A 15,839-nucleotide genomic window follows, 5' to 3' on the forward strand; every position below is an offset into this window, starting at 1 on the left:
GTTCCTGCGCATGGGCACAGGAATAGGGGAGGGAGGGATGAGATGGACAACCCTCTTTTGGCGATATTTGGGCCTTGATGAGGAGAGAGACGAGTCAAATTGGCTTGTGCGGAATTGTTGCGCCCGTTGCACCGCGGGCTTGCTGCTATCTACGTCTCACCCTGCTGGAGAAGGAGTGCGGGTAACGACAGTGACGAAGCAAGATGCTTACGGGAAGAACCCGCGGGAGAAAGTGCATCATGAGGATGACCAACTTTTTATTTTCTCTTGGAGCGGCCGAAAAACACCAAGCTCTGCGAGGATAGGTGGGATGACCATTACGTGGGAGGACACCACACATTTACATACGGGAATAGTACGGGACCAGGCCGGGATAATGGCGCGCAAGGGCGTTTGATGGCTTCTTCTTTGGGCTCGAGCGGCAGCTCGATGCTAGCTTACTGGGGGTCTACTCAGGTTCGTTTATTACGAGATATCACAACCTTTCAAATGAAAAGTGAAATCACTTACCCACCTACCCTTTGGGATGGTGGGCTTTTTTTTTTTTGCCAACTTGCAACACTCTGTTCCTCGTGGTTGATCCGGTGGTGAAAGTGCCAGCAGAGATGATGAAACATGGAATTATGGAACACGGCTCCCTCCAGCAGGGCACCTGAGTCAGGGACCACCGTGGCCTTCAACAAAAAGTAAAATAGGGCATCCATTATTAGGTCCTCACCTAGAACGACGGACTGCCTCGGTCCATCAATTCCAGTCCAGTCCCAAGTTGTTTTGTGGACTTGTTCTCGATCAATTCCCTCGTCTTCTTCTACGTACCAGTAGTACCCACCTAGTCCTCCCTTGGGCCACGAACCATCGTACCATGGCCATGGCCTCAGGCTATTGTCTCGGGCCATGTTTCAGAGCTCCGTGTGACTGCGGCCAGGGCAACACCGATCCGTTTCTCGGCCGCAGCACCCCGATTGTATGTACTTCACTCTCCCCGGCCCCTCCGCCGGTTGGCCGCGGTCTTCGGTGAATCTGGTCGGGAAGGAAGGCGGACTTCAGAGGGAATCGCGTACAGGCCATATAAAAGCTACACGGCGTGCGGCCGGCCGTTAATGTCTCTACTTTTCCTCTCCATCTTATAATTTTATGCCTTACATTGACGATTAATTACTTTGCGCCAGAGATACTCCAAAACTAACAAGAAGGGAGAAAAGAATAAACATCCGTAGAAAGGGAGCTGGAAATAGGGACGTAAAATGCTGGATGGAGGATGATGATTCTCCACAGAGAATGAAAAGGTCCTGAATACTAAAAAGAAAAGAAAAAAGGGAAAAAAGGAGTATAAAAAAATAACAGGGAAAGTGGTGACATGAATCGAATGCCGGCCTCAAGGAGTCATCCCATGGCCCATGGTTCTGACTCTTCAAAGTCACGCACGATACCATTTCACCACCCATCCTGTATTGTACCACCTTTCTTAATCTCTTTATCAACCCTTCGGCAGCAACTCGTGGTTTCGCAACCCAAGACCAGAGCTTGGACAAGCCAGGCGAGTGAATGGGTGGCAGTGGCAGTGGCAGTGGCAGCAAGAAGATCACATTCTAGTCACCTTGTTTCTTACCGAGCCGTCTGATACCAGACCTCTCGGGCCACCCTGAGCCATCTTCCCGTCAAGGCCTAAAGGCCTCTGTTTTTTTCCTATATGCGGGTTCTCCCTTCGAGAGCTCCGGTGAGCTTAGAGGGACCGGTGAACTGGACCCCTCGAGGCCCTCCCTCGATTTCGAATCTTCGTCAACCGACACTGATGCGAACATCGAAGAGACTCCCCGAGAACGACATCGGTTGTTATAAGAGCCGATAGTCCTCGACCGACCCTTACACCTACGTACTAGACGACCTTAGCAGCAGTTGGCCATTTAACCGGATGCATGGGACGTCAGATGGCGTAAAGGCTCGATGTATGCGTTCTCCAAGATCAGGGGTAAGTGAAGCTAATGTGTGTCTAGCTCCAATTCGCCATGACCACGACCATGGCCATAGGCTCTTACACCTCATTCCTACTGCTATTAGCGAGACTCAGCCATTTAGGTGCGGACGGATCAGGAGGGTGATTACGGAATGTTTGTTGTCCACACAACAATTCCAGGTTGGAGGAGGTTCTACCAAGTCCAGTCCCCTTTCTCGAGAAAACTGGCGAGCTGCTGTCGTTGCTGGACCTGGCAGCGGCAGCTAGAAGCTTTGGCTCCGGCCGTGACGCGGTCCGGGACGGTATAAGGGCGTTGCCTCATCAGGCGATTTGGCTGGGGCAGCCGGGGGTACTGGGAAACGGGCCCCCCCCGCACCTCTCCACGTCGGGGGGCTCCACTTGGGTACCTAAGCCGCTTCCCCAAACCTGACTGCGGAGAAGTCCCTTCCGCCCTCCGCAACCTCAACTGCTCGGTACTCAGCATCAATCTTCTCCATACGCAGTATTCGAGCACGACCAAACGACTCAGTTGATCTAGGGTGTTGTGTTAGCAAGCTAAGACCGGGTCAATTCAAAGAGGGCTTGCAAACGTTCTGCACTGGCATCAAGTTGAGAACTTGAGGGCGTTGAGAAGGCCCAAAGCAGGAGTGATATTGATGGTCCTTGCACATCAGGACTGGCAAGCTGGACGTTTCTTGTTTGTCTGACAGATAGAACCCCAAGCTGACCGTACCGGCAGCAGTAGATCCTGGTCGAAGGAAGGAAGGAAGGATGAAGCCCGACCCCGCCGAAATACCCGGAAGGATGGGCTAAATCACACCAGCTTCTGATGCGGGGAGCCATGACATTTATTTAAATAGAGGACCTTCTTCCCGTCCTATACGGTCTCCCCGGTGCCCTCACTGTCCAACCTCATCGTGTCGTTCATATATTCCCTCAGAGTGAATCATGAAGGCCTCAATGCTCCTCGCCGCGGCAGGCGTCGCTTCGGCGGCGCCCAGTGCCCAGCACGCTCGCCGTGCTGCCTGCAGCGACGTCCGGGACCTCCCCGTCACGCGAGAGGGCTCGGCGCTCCTCCTGGACGGGAAGCCGTGGTCCGCCGTGGGCGGCAACATCTACTGGCTGGGGCTCGACGAGAACGTGACGCCGCCTGCGGGCGAGCCGTACTACGCGCCCCTCAAGGCCAGCTACCCTACCAAGGGCCGCATCACTGAGGCCATGGCGGTGACCAAGGCCATGGGCGGGACGGCGATCCGCGCACACACCCTCGGCGTCAGCACGGGCAACCCGCTCAGCCTGATGCCGGCGCTCGGTACCGTCAACCCGGCCGCCTTCGACACCATCGACTGGGCCGTGTACCAGGCCCGCGAGTACGGCCTGCGCCTGATGGTGCCGCTGACGGACAACTTCGACTACTACCACGGCGGCAAGTACAACTTCCTGCGGTGGCACGGCATCAGCGCCTCGTCGACCGACCCGGCCGTGCAGCAGTTCTATACCAACGCGACCATCATCGCGTCGTTCAAGGACTACATCCACACGCTGCTGACGCACGTGAACCAGTACACCAACATCTCGTACGCCGACGACCCCACCATCTTCGCGTACGAGACCGGGAACGAGCTGTGCGGGCCCGTCTGGGGCGACATGAACGTGCCGGCCTCGTGGGTGCAGCAGATCGGCGCCTACGTCAAGTCCCTGGCGCCCAAGAAGTTGTTCGTCGACGGCACATACGGCGTCAACAGGGAGCACCTGTCAATTGCCGAGGTGGATATCTTCTCTGATCACTACTACCCGATCAGCCTGAGCAAGCTGAAGGGCGATCTGGCACTAGGTGAGTCCCCCCCCGCCTTCTCGAGGCCGCCGCCTGGGCAGTCTCGATCCGTCACGCCTCGGCACCCGGAAACTGACGCGAAACCCCAGTCGCATCGGTGAACAAGACCTACTATGCGGGCGAATACGACTGGGTTGGCAGTGGCGGGTCCTCAGGCGACAGCTCCCTCTCCTCGTGGTTCAGGGCCATCGAGTCGAGCCCCGGCGCCATCGGCTCGGCCTTCTGGAGCCTGTTCGGGCACAACGTGCCAGACTGCACCGTACGTTGCCCCCCGCTCCCCTCCCCCCCTTTTTTGTGCCGACTCCGTTTCTTCTTCCTTTAATATATATATCTGGGCTAACCTTCTGGTCTGCAGAAGTTCGTGGACCACAACGATGGCCTCGCGCTGCAGTACGGCAACCCGGCGAACTCGGCCCAGACGACGAGCAAGATCCAGCTGGTCCGCCAGCACCTCGTGCAGATGAGCCAGGGCACCCCCATCGACGCGACGGCCGCGCTGCCGGCCGTGGCCTGCCCGGCTTCCGCCGATGGGCCTGCGGCGCGGATGGCGAGAAAAGCGTGAGAGATAAAGATGGATCGCTCAGTTGGGCCGGGAGAGCTGAGGGGTGTCAGTCCTGCGCTCTGGGGGGGAAATTAGGGGGGGCTGGGGCAAGCAACAGGTATTTCACGTTGCTAGTGAAGCTGGTACGAGTCGCTTAGAAAGTTCAGGAGCGAGCCCTCAGTTTCCGACTCGGCCTACTTTTAGCTAGCTAAAGAAAATCAGGTCAAATTGCTCTAGGGAAAACGCACGCTGGACTCCAAGATCTCTTTAGCAACAGTGTGTGCTAAGCCTGCCTGCACCATATAGCGAAAACCTGTACTCCGGACATTCGAGCTTGGTATCGTCGACTGTACGCACGACATCGTTCTGTCCCACACCCCTTTTTTCCAGGTTCGATTGTCCGCCGCATGTACGAAATGTGCGCCCACTGAAGAATATCCACCCCCATTCAAGGAAGCCTTGGAACAGGCCTGGAAGGGTCTTCACTTAACGGCCCCGGCGTGCCAAGGTCGAGAGTCTCCCAGTCCCACAGCGCCCCTATCCCTCCAATATTGAGCAGGTCATAAGAGACACCCCCGTCGAGGTCGTAAGAGACACCCCCGTCGAGGTCGTTAGGAAACGCCTGCCGGGAGCCAAACGCCGGATCCAGCGGTGCCGGCTCGCCAGAAGGCGGCACCCTGCCCACGGCGGCCATGCCCGGGTCAACGCCCCACGGGGCGTCCCCCTGTGATGAGTCGACCCTCGTCCGGTCGCTTTCCGGAGACGATGTGTCCACGGTTCTGACGCGCTTCGGGGCCTCGCCGGCGCCGCCCAGGCCGGAACGCTCGGCCGCCGTCAGGGGCAGGCTCTCTAGGAGCCTGCGGAGGATGCGGCAGAGGGCCCCGTAGCCGCCGGTTTCGATGTTGACCCTGTCAACCATGCGGAGGGCGGCGGCGATGGCGTCCACGGCGGCCGGGCGGTCGGGCAGGTCGCCGTCGATGTCGTGGAGGATGGCCGAGCACAGGACAGTGGCGGTGTCGAAGACGCAGAAGACGCCAAAGTGGAACTTTGAGCTCACGTACGTCACCGACTCGAACAGCTTCCGCGAGTTATCCAATAGCTCCAGGCAGCACGAGACGCCCGAGGCCAGCAGGCTCTTCTCGAGCTCCGACCTGCCGCTGCTCCCCGGCCGGCTGACCAGGTATTGCTTAACGGGGCCGAGCGACGCCATGAAGCCCACGACGTGGATGTGGTGGCGCTGGAAGCGGATCCAGTAATGCTTTTCGTCCCACCGCGTGTCCGGGGAACGTCGCTGGTAGACAGCCGGGAGGGAATCCATCCACTTCTCGACCTCGGCCTGGATGGCGGCGGCTTTCTCGGCGCCGAGCTCCTTGGCCGCGATGCTGAACTTGGCGGCAAGATCCTGGATGAGGTTAAATTCATAGGCGATGTGGCTGTACGGAGAAGGTAATCCCGGCTCCCGGGCAGAGGCTTCTAGGCCCAGGTTGGGAGGAGTGAAGGAGCAAGCCGCGTAGTTGATCATGAGCGGGCGGGACAGCAGCGCAGACATTTGCCTAGACATTTTTTTATCAACACCAATGTCTCAACCAGATACCAGCCTTTTTCCAACGTACCAGTCCCAGGTAAAGAGAAGAATCCAGAGCCTCCTTCTGGTCTCCTGGTCAAACTCCGAGACGCCTTGAGAGAGATCATCTCTGTGCAGACCTAGAAAGGGAATTAGCCAAATATGCTTTACATGACGAGAGTTGAGAATCTGTGATGTTAGTGGCACAGGCGCTATGATTCTCTCATACCAATTTCTTGTGCCTCCCGGATGGCTGAGCTCAACGAGTGCCACGAATCGATCCATTGTTCCTCGGCCTTGAACCAAAAGGCGGAGAGGAATAACTGCTGTACCTGGGTCAAGCCGCCCCGTCCTGGTGGGATACTGGCACTTAGCTTGGTAGCGGAGGTATGTAGGCGTTCGGTGAGAGCCTGCAGGCTCACCCCCAGCTCCGACTCGAGTCTTCTTCGGACGGAGTCGAACATGATCCATTGCGCAGAGCACGCACAGACTCTCAAAATGAGACATGTGAGACCACAGGTGACACTCTTGCCAGTGGATCTATTCGCCCACCAGTCTTCATACTGGCCGAGGAACTGCGGTGGATAAATGGAAAAGTACTGATAGTTGGCCCCGTTGAGGAAGTTGTGGACCAGGCAATCTGGGGGCTGTGAGTATATGGCCTACGTTGAACGGCGGGAGGCCTAGAGACACTACCTGTATAAGGCTTCGGGGGTACCGCTTGCAGAGCTGTTCGAAGATCTTCAGACTCTTTCTCGGTCGTCTGGATCACAGACATCAGCCGGCGCCATGGTTTTTGGTGATAGACACGCGTACACAGGGCTCGATAACGGCTTCAACGGACAGCTTATCTGACATATAGCCCAAGGCGGCGAGCTCGTTAGCCGCATCGAAAGGGCCCGAGTCATCTATTGCGACAACATCGTCGATCGGACCATTCTTCCGCTTCAGCGAGGGCCTCGTCGGTGTCAGGAAGGGCACCACTTAGGACCGGGAAATAAGGCCGAACACATACTTTTCTTGACTCTCAAACGAATGCCCTTGGTCGTTTCCTCTGGCCGACACGAAACGGCAAAGATGGGCCACGCCCCTCTTCGAGCAGTGATTGCAGGGGAAGACTCGGCTGCACTGGATGGTCAACAGTCAGCAGAGCACCCATCCAGAACATAAAAATACAGAAAAAAGCCGCCTGAATCGCTCCTTGCCTTTTGTTTGCGGCGCTGGCACTCGACGCAAGACACTGGATTGCTCATCCTGAGCCGATATCATAAAGAGTCGATAATCCGACTCATCCGAGTGCTGGGAGGTTGGTAGTTACGTAGATGCAGGCTGCCAGGTAAGGAGGAGAGAGAGATGAGCCCGTTTTATGTCGCTACTGGTGGCGTCTGTCGGCGTTGCAATGAGACCAATAAAAGGGGTTGACATATTGCTTCTGTCTGGACGTTGAGACGATCTTCATCACTTCGATTGAACCCCAGTGTCCTAAACCCCATTTCGCACACGGTGCACATCTATCTCCACCATCCCCGGCTACTTCTAGCGGGCGCGAGTGCCGCAACGGCAGCGGACTATTTAACCTAGGTAAGTATAGATAGCATGTAAGGTAACTTACTGTTCTTAACTACCTATCTACATAGTTGGATTATTCAGAAAGGTGATACCAAAACGTACCAAAAAGTCTGTCACGCCAAGACAGAAGAGGAAGGCGGCTCAGCACCACCAGCGCCGGGCTCAGATTGTATTTCAAACAAACACCAAATGAGTCACAGGCGACTGATCGTCTCGCCTGCAGGTCATACCCCGCTGCAGGTTCCCATATCTAGGAGCCGGAGACGATTTTGCAACTTCACCAGCCGCCGCTTTCACGCTTCCCCAAGCAGGCCCATCACGACTTCTTCTGCCTCGACAATGGAGTACACAGAGACGCAGCGAGACGGCGCCCGGCACAATGCCTGGATTGGACACGCCGGAGCCGCCGGCCACGATCTGAGAAGTGAGTCGTTCTATTTCCTCCCTTCTCTGAGGATCCAACGCTGAAGACGCGGTAGGTGACACCATGACCACTCCAACGGCGTCCATGCTCGCGGCGATTCAGTCGTGTACTTTACTAGACGACGTCTTCCAGGAGGATCAGACGACGGCGGACCTGGAGGCCCACTGCGCCAGCCTTGCGGGGAAGGAAGCCGGTCTGTTTGTCTTGTCTGGGACCATGGGGAACCAGCTGGCACTGAGATCCCTCTTGACCCAACCTCCTCACGGAGTACTGTGTGACTCGAGGTCTCACATTGTCAATTACGAGGCGGGAGGGTAGGTGGTCCCTCTAGATCCTAAATAAAAATCCCCAAGGACGTACACGTACTGCGGAAGCCGGGCTGATTGAAACTAAAATCGCAGCGTATCGTCCCTCACCGGGGCCATGGTCACACCTGTCGTCCCGAGCAACGGCATCTACCTAACCCTCGAGGACGTCAAGGCGAAAGCCCGCCTCGACTCGGACGTCCACACCTGCCCCACGCGCGTCATCAGCCTGGAGAACACCCTCAACGGCATGGTCATGCCGCTGGAGGAGGCCCGGCGGATCTCGGCGTTCGCGAGGGAGCACGGCGTCCGGATGCACTGCGACGGGGCGCGCCTATGGGAGGCCGCCGCGGCCGGGGCCGGCAGCCTCGCCGACTTCGCCGCGTGCTTCGACACCGTCAGCCTGTGCTTCTCCAAGGGCCTTGGGGCTCCCGTGGGGAGCGTCCTGGTCGGCCCTGCGGACGTGCTCCGCCACGCCCGCTGGGTTAGGAAGTCCATCGGCGGGGGCTTGCGGCAGTCGGGCGTCGTCACCGCCGCGGCCAGGGTCGCCGTCGACGAGACCTTTGGGCGCGGGCCGACGGGGGAGGGGGGCCTGCTGAGGGAGTCTCACGGGCTAGCCAAGGAGGTCGCGGAGATGTGGACGGACCTGGGGGGGAAGCTGCTCCACCCGGTGCACACCAATATGGTGTGGATAGACCTGGACGATGCCGGATGCTCGTCTGACAGGGTTGCGGAGCTGGGGAAGGAAGTTGGCTTGAAGCTCTTCGGGAATCGGCTGGTGATCCATTACCAGATCTACCAGAACCGAGAATACGTGATCCCGCGGCTGGAACAGGTTTTCAAGACGATATTGGAGGAAAAGGCTAAAAATGGTGGTGCTAAGGGTGCCAACACCACAACTCAAGGGCCAGCCTCGCAGTACAGCACCCGGTGAGCACTGTGCAGTCAATTGAAATCGAGCCGAATATTACATGTCCAGGGTCCAGACAGGGCTCTATCCTAGGGAGGTGACCGGGCATCTAAAGACGTGCAGGTCAGACTTGCAGTTGGGCTGTGAATTAATCTAGCGAGCCAGTGCCGATTGACAATTCGACCGATGTAGCATCCGAGACGGACCGATCACTTCGGTCTCATTCCCCTTATACACGTACGTAAACATCGTGCAGATATCTGCATCTACAAAATGCCCTCAAATTTTCAAGATGCCTTCTCAATCTCAGCTAGGCCACATTCAGAACCGAGGGGGTGGGTGGGATGGAGAGGTCGGCAGTATTCTGCTGTCAAGTCAAGCTCGGCCAAGGCCGAATAGCAAATCAAAAGCCGGCACCAAGCCCCCAGGATGGCGCCGCTGACATCTTGAATTTCGAACAAGGCCGACCAGACTCCTCTCGACCCTGTCCCCCCATGGGCCTTCCCAATTAGAGCTACCCCGCCCTGAAGTGCAACTCCCGCCTGACGTCACACAAGCTTACTAGCGCCGGCTCTCCAATCAGAGTGCCCCGGCCCAGTAGGTGCCCTTCCGCAGTGGCTCTATTTCGGCAGCTCGGATGCGGGGAAGAAGGCTGGCTCCCGTCTCCAAATGAGAGGAAAAGAAAAGACAGAAGAAGAAATTAGAGAGAGAAGGAGGGACAATCGAAATACACTTTCTAACGTAGAATCCAGGGTAGTGTAGATAGATAGACATGCATTGGATACCTACCTTAACTAAAGGTAAAGTGCGCACATGACAATAAGAAGGTTCCTGACGAAGACCTGGTCATCATTGATACCTCTCTCCGCACTCGGTTGGTTCCAACGGGTAGAATTTGGGGAAGCCTGGTTGCCAGAAAGCTGGCACCAATTGCAAGCTTCCAAGGCAGCGAGCGCAGTTTATTGCGAGCCACACTCCCAGTGATCGGCGTCCGCGAGCTATCATAACCGATCTGCAGAAGGTTTTTTCCTCCTGGTAGATAGCCGCAGCCAGAATGCGACCAGGGTTTTCTCTTGCCCGGGCGTCTGCCTGGCCGCTCGGGGACTCGTTATATAAACGATGGCCGCCCCTTCCCTCGGAGGTCTGTGAGCTACAGCAGCCCTCTCATCTTCGTCCCCCCGACCTTCACCCCGACCTCGTACAGCTTTACGGAGACGGTGAACCTCGTGCAAGCTTCATGAGCCGTGGCAATGACCCTCGTTAAGAAGTTGGCGGCAGCTTTGGCTGCTCTAGCCCCTCTCTCCAATGCCCTCTACATCAATGGCTCCGTCACTGCGCCGTGTGACTCGCCTCTGTACTGCCATGGCGAAATCCTCAAGGCAATCGAGCTTGCAAGCCCTTTTTCCGACTCGAAGACATTTGTGGACATGTACGTTGAACCTCGGGAGGCGTAACCGTCTCCCATGACCCATGTTGCTTCTCAATCAAAAGTAAATCCTCAGGCTAATTTGGTCCTCCCACCCACTAGGCCCACCATCAGACCGTTGGAGGAAGTCATTGCCGCTTTCAATAAGCTTAGCAAGCCGCTAAGCAACAATACCGAGCTTAATGACTTCTTGGCGGCCAATTTCGCCCAGGCCGGGGGCGAGCTCGAGGAAGTCCCGGACAACGAGCTGGAAACCGATCCCGTGTTCGTCGACAAACTCAACGACACCGTCATCAAGGAGTTTGTCAGCGCAGTTATCGACATCTGGCCCGACCTGACGAGGAGGTATGCCGGCCCTGGGAACTGCTCCTCCTGCGCCAACAGCTTCATTCCCGTCAACCGCACCTTCGTTGTCGCCGGTGGCCGGTTCCGCGAGCCGTACTATTGGGACTCGTATTGGATCGTCGAGGGCCTCCTCCGCACCGGCGGCGCCTTCACCCAGATCTCCAAGAACACCATTGAGAACTTCCTGGACCTGGTCGAGCAGATCGGATTCGTGCCCAATGGAGCCAGGATCTACTATCTCAACAGATCTCAGCCGCCCCTGCTTTCGCAGATGGTGCGCATCTATATCGAGCATACCAACGACACGAGCATCCTGGAGCGCGCAGTACCGCTGTTGATCAAGGAGCACGAGTTTTGGATGAATAACCGTACTGTCGACATCACTGGCCCTGATAACAAGACGTATACGCTCAACAGGTATCATGTCGAGAACAATCAGCCGAGGCCCGAGTCGTTCCGGGAAGACTACATCTCGGCCAACAATCAATCCTACTATGCTACGTCCGGGATTATCTACCCCGAGACTGCCCCGCTGAACGACAGCCAGAAGGCAGAGCTATACTCCAATCTCGCCAGCGGCGCCGAGTCGGGCTGGGACTACAGCTCCAGGTGGTTGCGCCAGCCAGAAGACGCGGCCCAAGACGTCTACTTCCCGCTGCGCTCGCTCAACGTCCGCAACATGGTCCCCGTCGACCTCAACTCCATCCTCTACCAGAACGAAGTCGCGATCGCCACCTTCCTCAACGAGACGGGCAACTCGACGGCGGCAGCGCAGTGGGCTGGCCTGGCCGCCAAGCGGAGCGAGGCCATGTACGCGCTGATGTGGAACTCGACGCTCTGGAGCTACTTCGAGTACAACCTGACGAGCGGCGCGCAAAACATCTACGTGCCGGGCGACGATGACTCGACCGCGGCGGAGAAAGCGACGGCGCCGGAGGGCTACCAGGTGCTCTTCGACGTCGCACAGCTGTACCCGTTCTGGACGGGGGCGGCCCCCGCGGCGCTGAAGAACAACCCGCTCGCGGTGAAGCAGGCGTACGCGCGCGTGGAGTCGATGCTGGACCGTCGGGCGGGCGGCATCCCCGCGACCAACCTGCGGACGGGCCAGCAGTGGGACCAGCCCAACGTGTGGCCGCCGCTGATGCACGTGCTAATGCAGGGCCTGCTCAACACGCCGCCCACCTTCGGCACCGACGACCCGGCCTACGAGGACGTCCAGGACCTCGCCCTCCGCCTTGGCCAGCGGTACCTCGACTCCACCTTCTGCACCTGGTACGCCACGGGCGGCTCCACCAGCGCGACCCCCAAGCTGGCGGGCCTGGGCCCCGAGGCCAAGGGGACAATGTTCGAGAAGTACGCCGACAACGCGACCAACGTCGCCGGCGGCGGCGGCGAGTACACCGTCGTCGAGGGCTTCGGCTGGACAAACGGCGTGCTCCTCTGGGCGGCCGACACCTTCGGCAACAGCCTGACGAGGCCCGACTGCGGCGACGTCGAGGCCGCGCACGTCAGCCCGGGCAAGAAGAGGATGGCGGTCGAGCTCGACGCGAGGGACGCGGCGTGGACGAAGACGTTCGGCAGCGTCAGGAGGGCTGCGGAGGCGGAGGCGGAGGCCAGGAAGAGGGGTGCCCGGGCGGAGGGGAGATAGGGGAGGCCCCTCCGAGCTGGAAATAAGGAGGGAGAGGCGAGGGGAGAAGACGGGGCGCAGACGGGATTGTCATGGACATATTTGCACGATAAGGGTGTGATGGAACTCGGAATCGTTGAGATTTGGGTCGTTCGTGCTCTTGATGAATCGATGATGACCGTTGGGGAGGATTTCACAGTGGTATTGTATTGCATTCAGGGAAAAATAACTGGCGTGGAACATAATTATAATAAGTTTATGTAAAAGTGATACAGTCCTCATAAGCTCGTCAGTTCATTCAAGCCCCCTCAAGCCTGCCTCGCATGCCCCTCACTCCCCCTTCAGTCCCATCCCCTCTACGCAACCACAACCCCATCACCACCACGCTCCAGCGCAAGACACTCCTCCCTCAGCAGTCCATAAACCATCACATCCACGACTCCCCCATCCCTGAGCACCGCCGCGGACCTCCGCGCCCCCTCGTAGACGTACCCCGCGCGCGCCAGCACAGCAGCGCTGCGGGCGTTGGGGCCGAACACGGCGGCCTCGAGGCGCACCAGGCCGGGGACCCCCGAGGCGGAGAAGGCCCAGCGGCCGAAGCCGCGCAGCGCGTCGGTGGCCACGCCGCGGCCCTGGTGCGTCGGCCCCAGCCAGTAGCCGACCTCCATGGTGTTGGACTCGACGTCGGCGAGGCGGCGGAGGCCGATGCCGCCGGCGAGGGTGAGGGTCGGGGTGCCGTCGGGGGAGGGGACGAAGATGGCGAGGCTGAGGGGCGAGGCGGTGGCTAGCCAGGTCTCGGCGTCGTGGAGGGTGTAGGGTGATGGGAAGGCGTTGCGCATGTAGCGCGCTACGTCGGGGTGGTTGGCTGCGAGCGCGATGGCGGCGGCGTCTGTGGGTTGGTAGGGGCGTAGCACGCACTTGGCGAGGTGGAGGATGGGAGGTGCCATTGTGGGGAACTGTGCTTCGGCGGGGTTGAGGTCTGGCTGTTCTTGGGCTTGGGCCTGGACCCTGGTTGATGGCTCAGTTATGGATGCCATTGTGGATGGATGATGAGCTTGAACTCAAGCCGAATCTGAGCAATTGGCTAGGATGAAGGTGAGAAACGGTGAGAACGCATGCTCTGCTTCGGTAGAAAGGGAAAATGGGATTTATGCACTTGACTGGATGGATATGATCAATGACAGGAGTGAGTCACTCAGCACTTGGGGAATAGGATCTCCCACTACGGATTCGTACTTCCTTGCCTCGATGCTAAGTCACCAACTTTTGACGCATCTCACAGTCCAATTAGAGCCAGCGAAGCTGATGGTGGTAGCACCTCCCAATTTGGGAATATGACTCGAAACTGAAAACTATCAAGCCTTACTGTGGTAGAGCCGATTCAAGCGCCGCATCACGTTTGTATCATGATTATGGTGGTTTTGAGTGCAAGATGGCAGCTATTGGCAATGATCAAGCAAATGCTTTTCCCAGAAAAACACATGGATTTATCAGCGAAAGGCGACCTACGTTGCAGGAATCAACAGCACGGGGTAGGAAAGTAATGTTGTGTAGGCAAATCGTGTGGTTGAATTGTGAATATCAATTGAGGATGGGGGTTTCTACACGATAGCAAGTATAGGTTGGAGGGAAATTTGCCGCTGAATTTGGTAGGCGGTCCTTTCTTTCTGTCTCTTTCCAAATCCCTGATCAACAAACGCCACCTCTCTGACAGCTTCGATTCTTTTTAGGCATCAATCACTAATGGCCTCCATCCAAGAAACCGCCAGCATGGCCAGCCTGGACGTACTTGATAACGAATATGCTCAGACAGTTCAGCAAGCCCTAATGAACATTCTCACGACTATGCTTGCCAAGTTCACCTATGCCTAGATCCTCGACAGCCTCCCTACAGAGCAGTCTATTATTGACTCCTGCGACTTGGTTTATAATTACCCTGTCTGTAAAACGAAGCATACAGAACTTTGCGACGGATTCCTTGAGAAAGCTTGCAAGTTTAGATCCTGTTTCGACCTCGCGACCTTGCTCTTTAGTGGAAATGTAGACGAATTCCCAAAAGCATCATTCTGACTAACACTTGCGCTGACTTTGCGATGCTTCCAACATATCGAGGTATTAGTCACCTTCCAAAAGGCCCATCCTATCTCTAGGGAGTTCAATCTGCGACTTGTTAAGCTTGTTGTCATTGCCTGCTATTAAGTTGGTGCTTATCTATTTAAAATAGATGATAAGGCCGAAGCATAAGCTTCACACTTATGGCTGGCTAAAGCTTGCAAGAGGAAGAGAGCAGCAAGACCTGCCATGCATATGTCCCTCTCCTAGCTGCGTTTTCCCACTGGTTTTACCAGTTCCACAAGCAGTATCCAAGAGGGTTTGCTGACGTTGTTGGATACTGGGCTAAGGGAAGGTCCTTTGGGGATGTCGTTGTCTTTGATCATGGATACGAGCGGAAAACCCCCTCGAGGCGGCCACCGCAGCGCGTAACCCATACCTTTCTCCACTGGCCTGAACTAGAGGACGATTGGGTCACATTAGAGTTGATGAAGAGAAAATAATTAGAAGAGCCCGTAGATGGATAGAGATGGAATGTGGCTTGCAAAGGCTTGGACCTTATCACTCCGTCGTCGCCGTTGTGGCCACCCATGCGGACAGATTGACGCAAGGCTCGATATACCATATCCTCCTATCCAGACACGTTCCCATGCGATCTAATCGTCACGCTCGAGTTCAGGCAACGAGTTTTTGACTTCTTATCGCCTTTCCTACTAGAAGGCTCAGCGGTAGGTGTGACAGCTCCTTTCGGAGAGCGCATTCTGACTGTTCACAAGGATTCTTACGCTTTACTCGTCGCTATGCCGAATGCAAACGAAGAGTCGGATAAGCAGCCAAATCACCCGGCTCCTAGTCTCCCAGTGAGCACCTCAACCCAGCTGCTAGAGTGGCGCAACTTACAAGACGGCCGAGTAGGTCGAGAAGGAAACCAGACCTCCAGATGATTCAAATCAGGATCATAAGAACCCGGTAGTAAGCGACCTGGATGGGGTTGTACAGGAGGCCGATCCAAATATCAAGGGAGACATGGGATTCACAAAGCGAATGAATGCGCCCGAACCCAAGGAGAAGTGTCCTAGCTGCTCCGTAAAGCCATAGGATATCACTGGGGGGATTTGCACGAAGAGACATCACTTCACCAAGGCGAGTATTAGCCCTGAATTTGCAGCGGTTAGGCTACTTACTCTGTTGGTCACTTTTTTCGAGACAGCATTCTGTAGCTCTACATCGCCCAGGTAGAGTGTTTCACTCACCTTCCTCATCTAAGAGTGGTGCTGTCCATTCTGGT

At 56.8% G+C, this 15,839-nt stretch overlaps 5 protein-coding genes across 5 annotated transcripts; 3 read left to right on the forward strand and 2 right to left on the reverse strand.

Annotated features, from left to right (window-relative positions):
* The first annotated feature begins 2,532 nt into the window (after positions 1-2,532).
* On the forward strand, positions 2,533-4,564 carry QBC33DRAFT_319467 (glycoside hydrolase). Its single transcript, XM_060423572.1, has 4 exons — positions 2,533-2,633; positions 2,694-3,788; positions 3,878-4,047; positions 4,144-4,564. Exons 2-4 carry the CDS (start codon positions 2,903-2,905, stop codon positions 4,348-4,350), a joined length of 1,263 nt encoding a protein of 420 aa, XP_060285640.1. The 5' UTR covers positions 2,533-2,633; positions 2,694-2,902; the 3' UTR covers positions 4,351-4,564.
* Positions 4,565-4,777: 213 nt separating this feature from the next.
* On the reverse strand, positions 4,778-7,146 carry QBC33DRAFT_556725 (fungal-specific transcription factor domain-protein; the record flags this gene model as incomplete). The annotated part of the gene is made up of 7 exons (XM_060429746.1): positions 4,778-5,882; positions 5,943-6,033; positions 6,123-6,533; positions 6,590-6,656; positions 6,710-6,851; positions 6,909-7,021; positions 7,099-7,146. The coding sequence occupies 7 exons, from the start codon at positions 7,144-7,146 to the stop codon at positions 4,778-4,780; spliced, it is 1,977 nt and encodes a 658-aa protein (XP_060285641.1).
* Positions 7,147-7,463: 317 nt separating this feature from the next.
* On the forward strand, positions 7,464-9,417 carry QBC33DRAFT_530706 (pyridoxal phosphate-dependent transferase). The gene is made up of 4 exons (XM_060427253.1): positions 7,464-7,570; positions 7,686-7,886; positions 7,942-8,200; positions 8,288-9,417. The coding sequence occupies exons 2-4, from the start codon at positions 7,802-7,804 to the stop codon at positions 9,123-9,125; spliced, it is 1,182 nt and encodes a 393-aa protein (XP_060285642.1). The 5' UTR covers positions 7,464-7,570; positions 7,686-7,801; the 3' UTR covers positions 9,126-9,417.
* Positions 9,418-10,113: 696 nt separating this feature from the next.
* QBC33DRAFT_319524 (glycoside hydrolase family 37 protein) lies at positions 10,114-12,671 on the forward strand. The gene is made up of 2 exons (XM_060423573.1): positions 10,114-10,530; positions 10,630-12,671. Exons 1-2 carry the CDS (start codon positions 10,352-10,354, stop codon positions 12,518-12,520), a joined length of 2,070 nt encoding a protein of 689 aa, XP_060285643.1. The 5' UTR covers positions 10,114-10,351; the 3' UTR covers positions 12,521-12,671.
* QBC33DRAFT_604149 (putative acetyltransferase protein) lies at positions 12,672-13,739 on the reverse strand. The gene has a single exon (XM_060432240.1). The coding sequence runs from the start codon at positions 13,534-13,536 to the stop codon at positions 12,856-12,858; it is 681 nt and encodes a 226-aa protein (XP_060285644.1). The 5' UTR covers positions 13,537-13,739; the 3' UTR covers positions 12,672-12,855.
* Between the last annotated feature and the right edge of the window lie 2,100 nt (positions 13,740-15,839).

Source organism: Phialemonium atrogriseum (assembly GCF_030411735.1).
Source record: "Phialemonium atrogriseum strain 8032-3 unplaced genomic scaffold QBC33scaffold_6, whole genome shotgun sequence".
Lineage (NCBI taxonomy): Eukaryota > Fungi > Ascomycota > Sordariomycetes > Cephalothecales > Cephalothecaceae > Phialemonium > Phialemonium atrogriseum.

Coding starts and splice junctions, on each gene's coding strand:
- QBC33DRAFT_319467 (XM_060423572.1), top strand. CDS start 2,903: ATGAAGGCCTCAATGCTCCTCGCCGCGGCAGGCGTCGCTTCGGCGGCG. Junction 3,789..3,877: donor GAAGGGCGATCTGGCACTAG/GTGAGTCCCCCC, acceptor GCGAAACCCCAG/TCGCATCGGTGAACAAGACC. Junction 4,048..4,143: donor ACAACGTGCCAGACTGCACC/GTACGTTGCCCC, acceptor TCTGGTCTGCAG/AAGTTCGTGGACCACAACGA.
- QBC33DRAFT_530706 (XM_060427253.1), top strand. CDS start 7,802: ATGGAGTACACAGAGACGCAGCGAGACGGCGCCCGGCACAATGCCTGG. Junction 7,887..7,941: donor CGCCGGCCACGATCTGAGAA/GTGAGTCGTTCT, acceptor AAGACGCGGTAG/GTGACACCATGACCACTCCA. Junction 8,201..8,287: donor GTCAATTACGAGGCGGGAGG/GTAGGTGGTCCC, acceptor CTAAAATCGCAG/CGTATCGTCCCTCACCGGGG.
- QBC33DRAFT_319524 (XM_060423573.1), top strand. CDS start 10,352: ATGACCCTCGTTAAGAAGTTGGCGGCAGCTTTGGCTGCTCTAGCCCCT. Junction 10,531..10,629: donor TCGAAGACATTTGTGGACAT/GTACGTTGAACC, acceptor CCCACCCACTAG/GCCCACCATCAGACCGTTGG.
- QBC33DRAFT_604149 (XM_060432240.1), bottom strand. CDS start 13,536: ATGGCATCCATAACTGAGCCATCAACCAGGGTCCAGGCCCAAGCCCAA.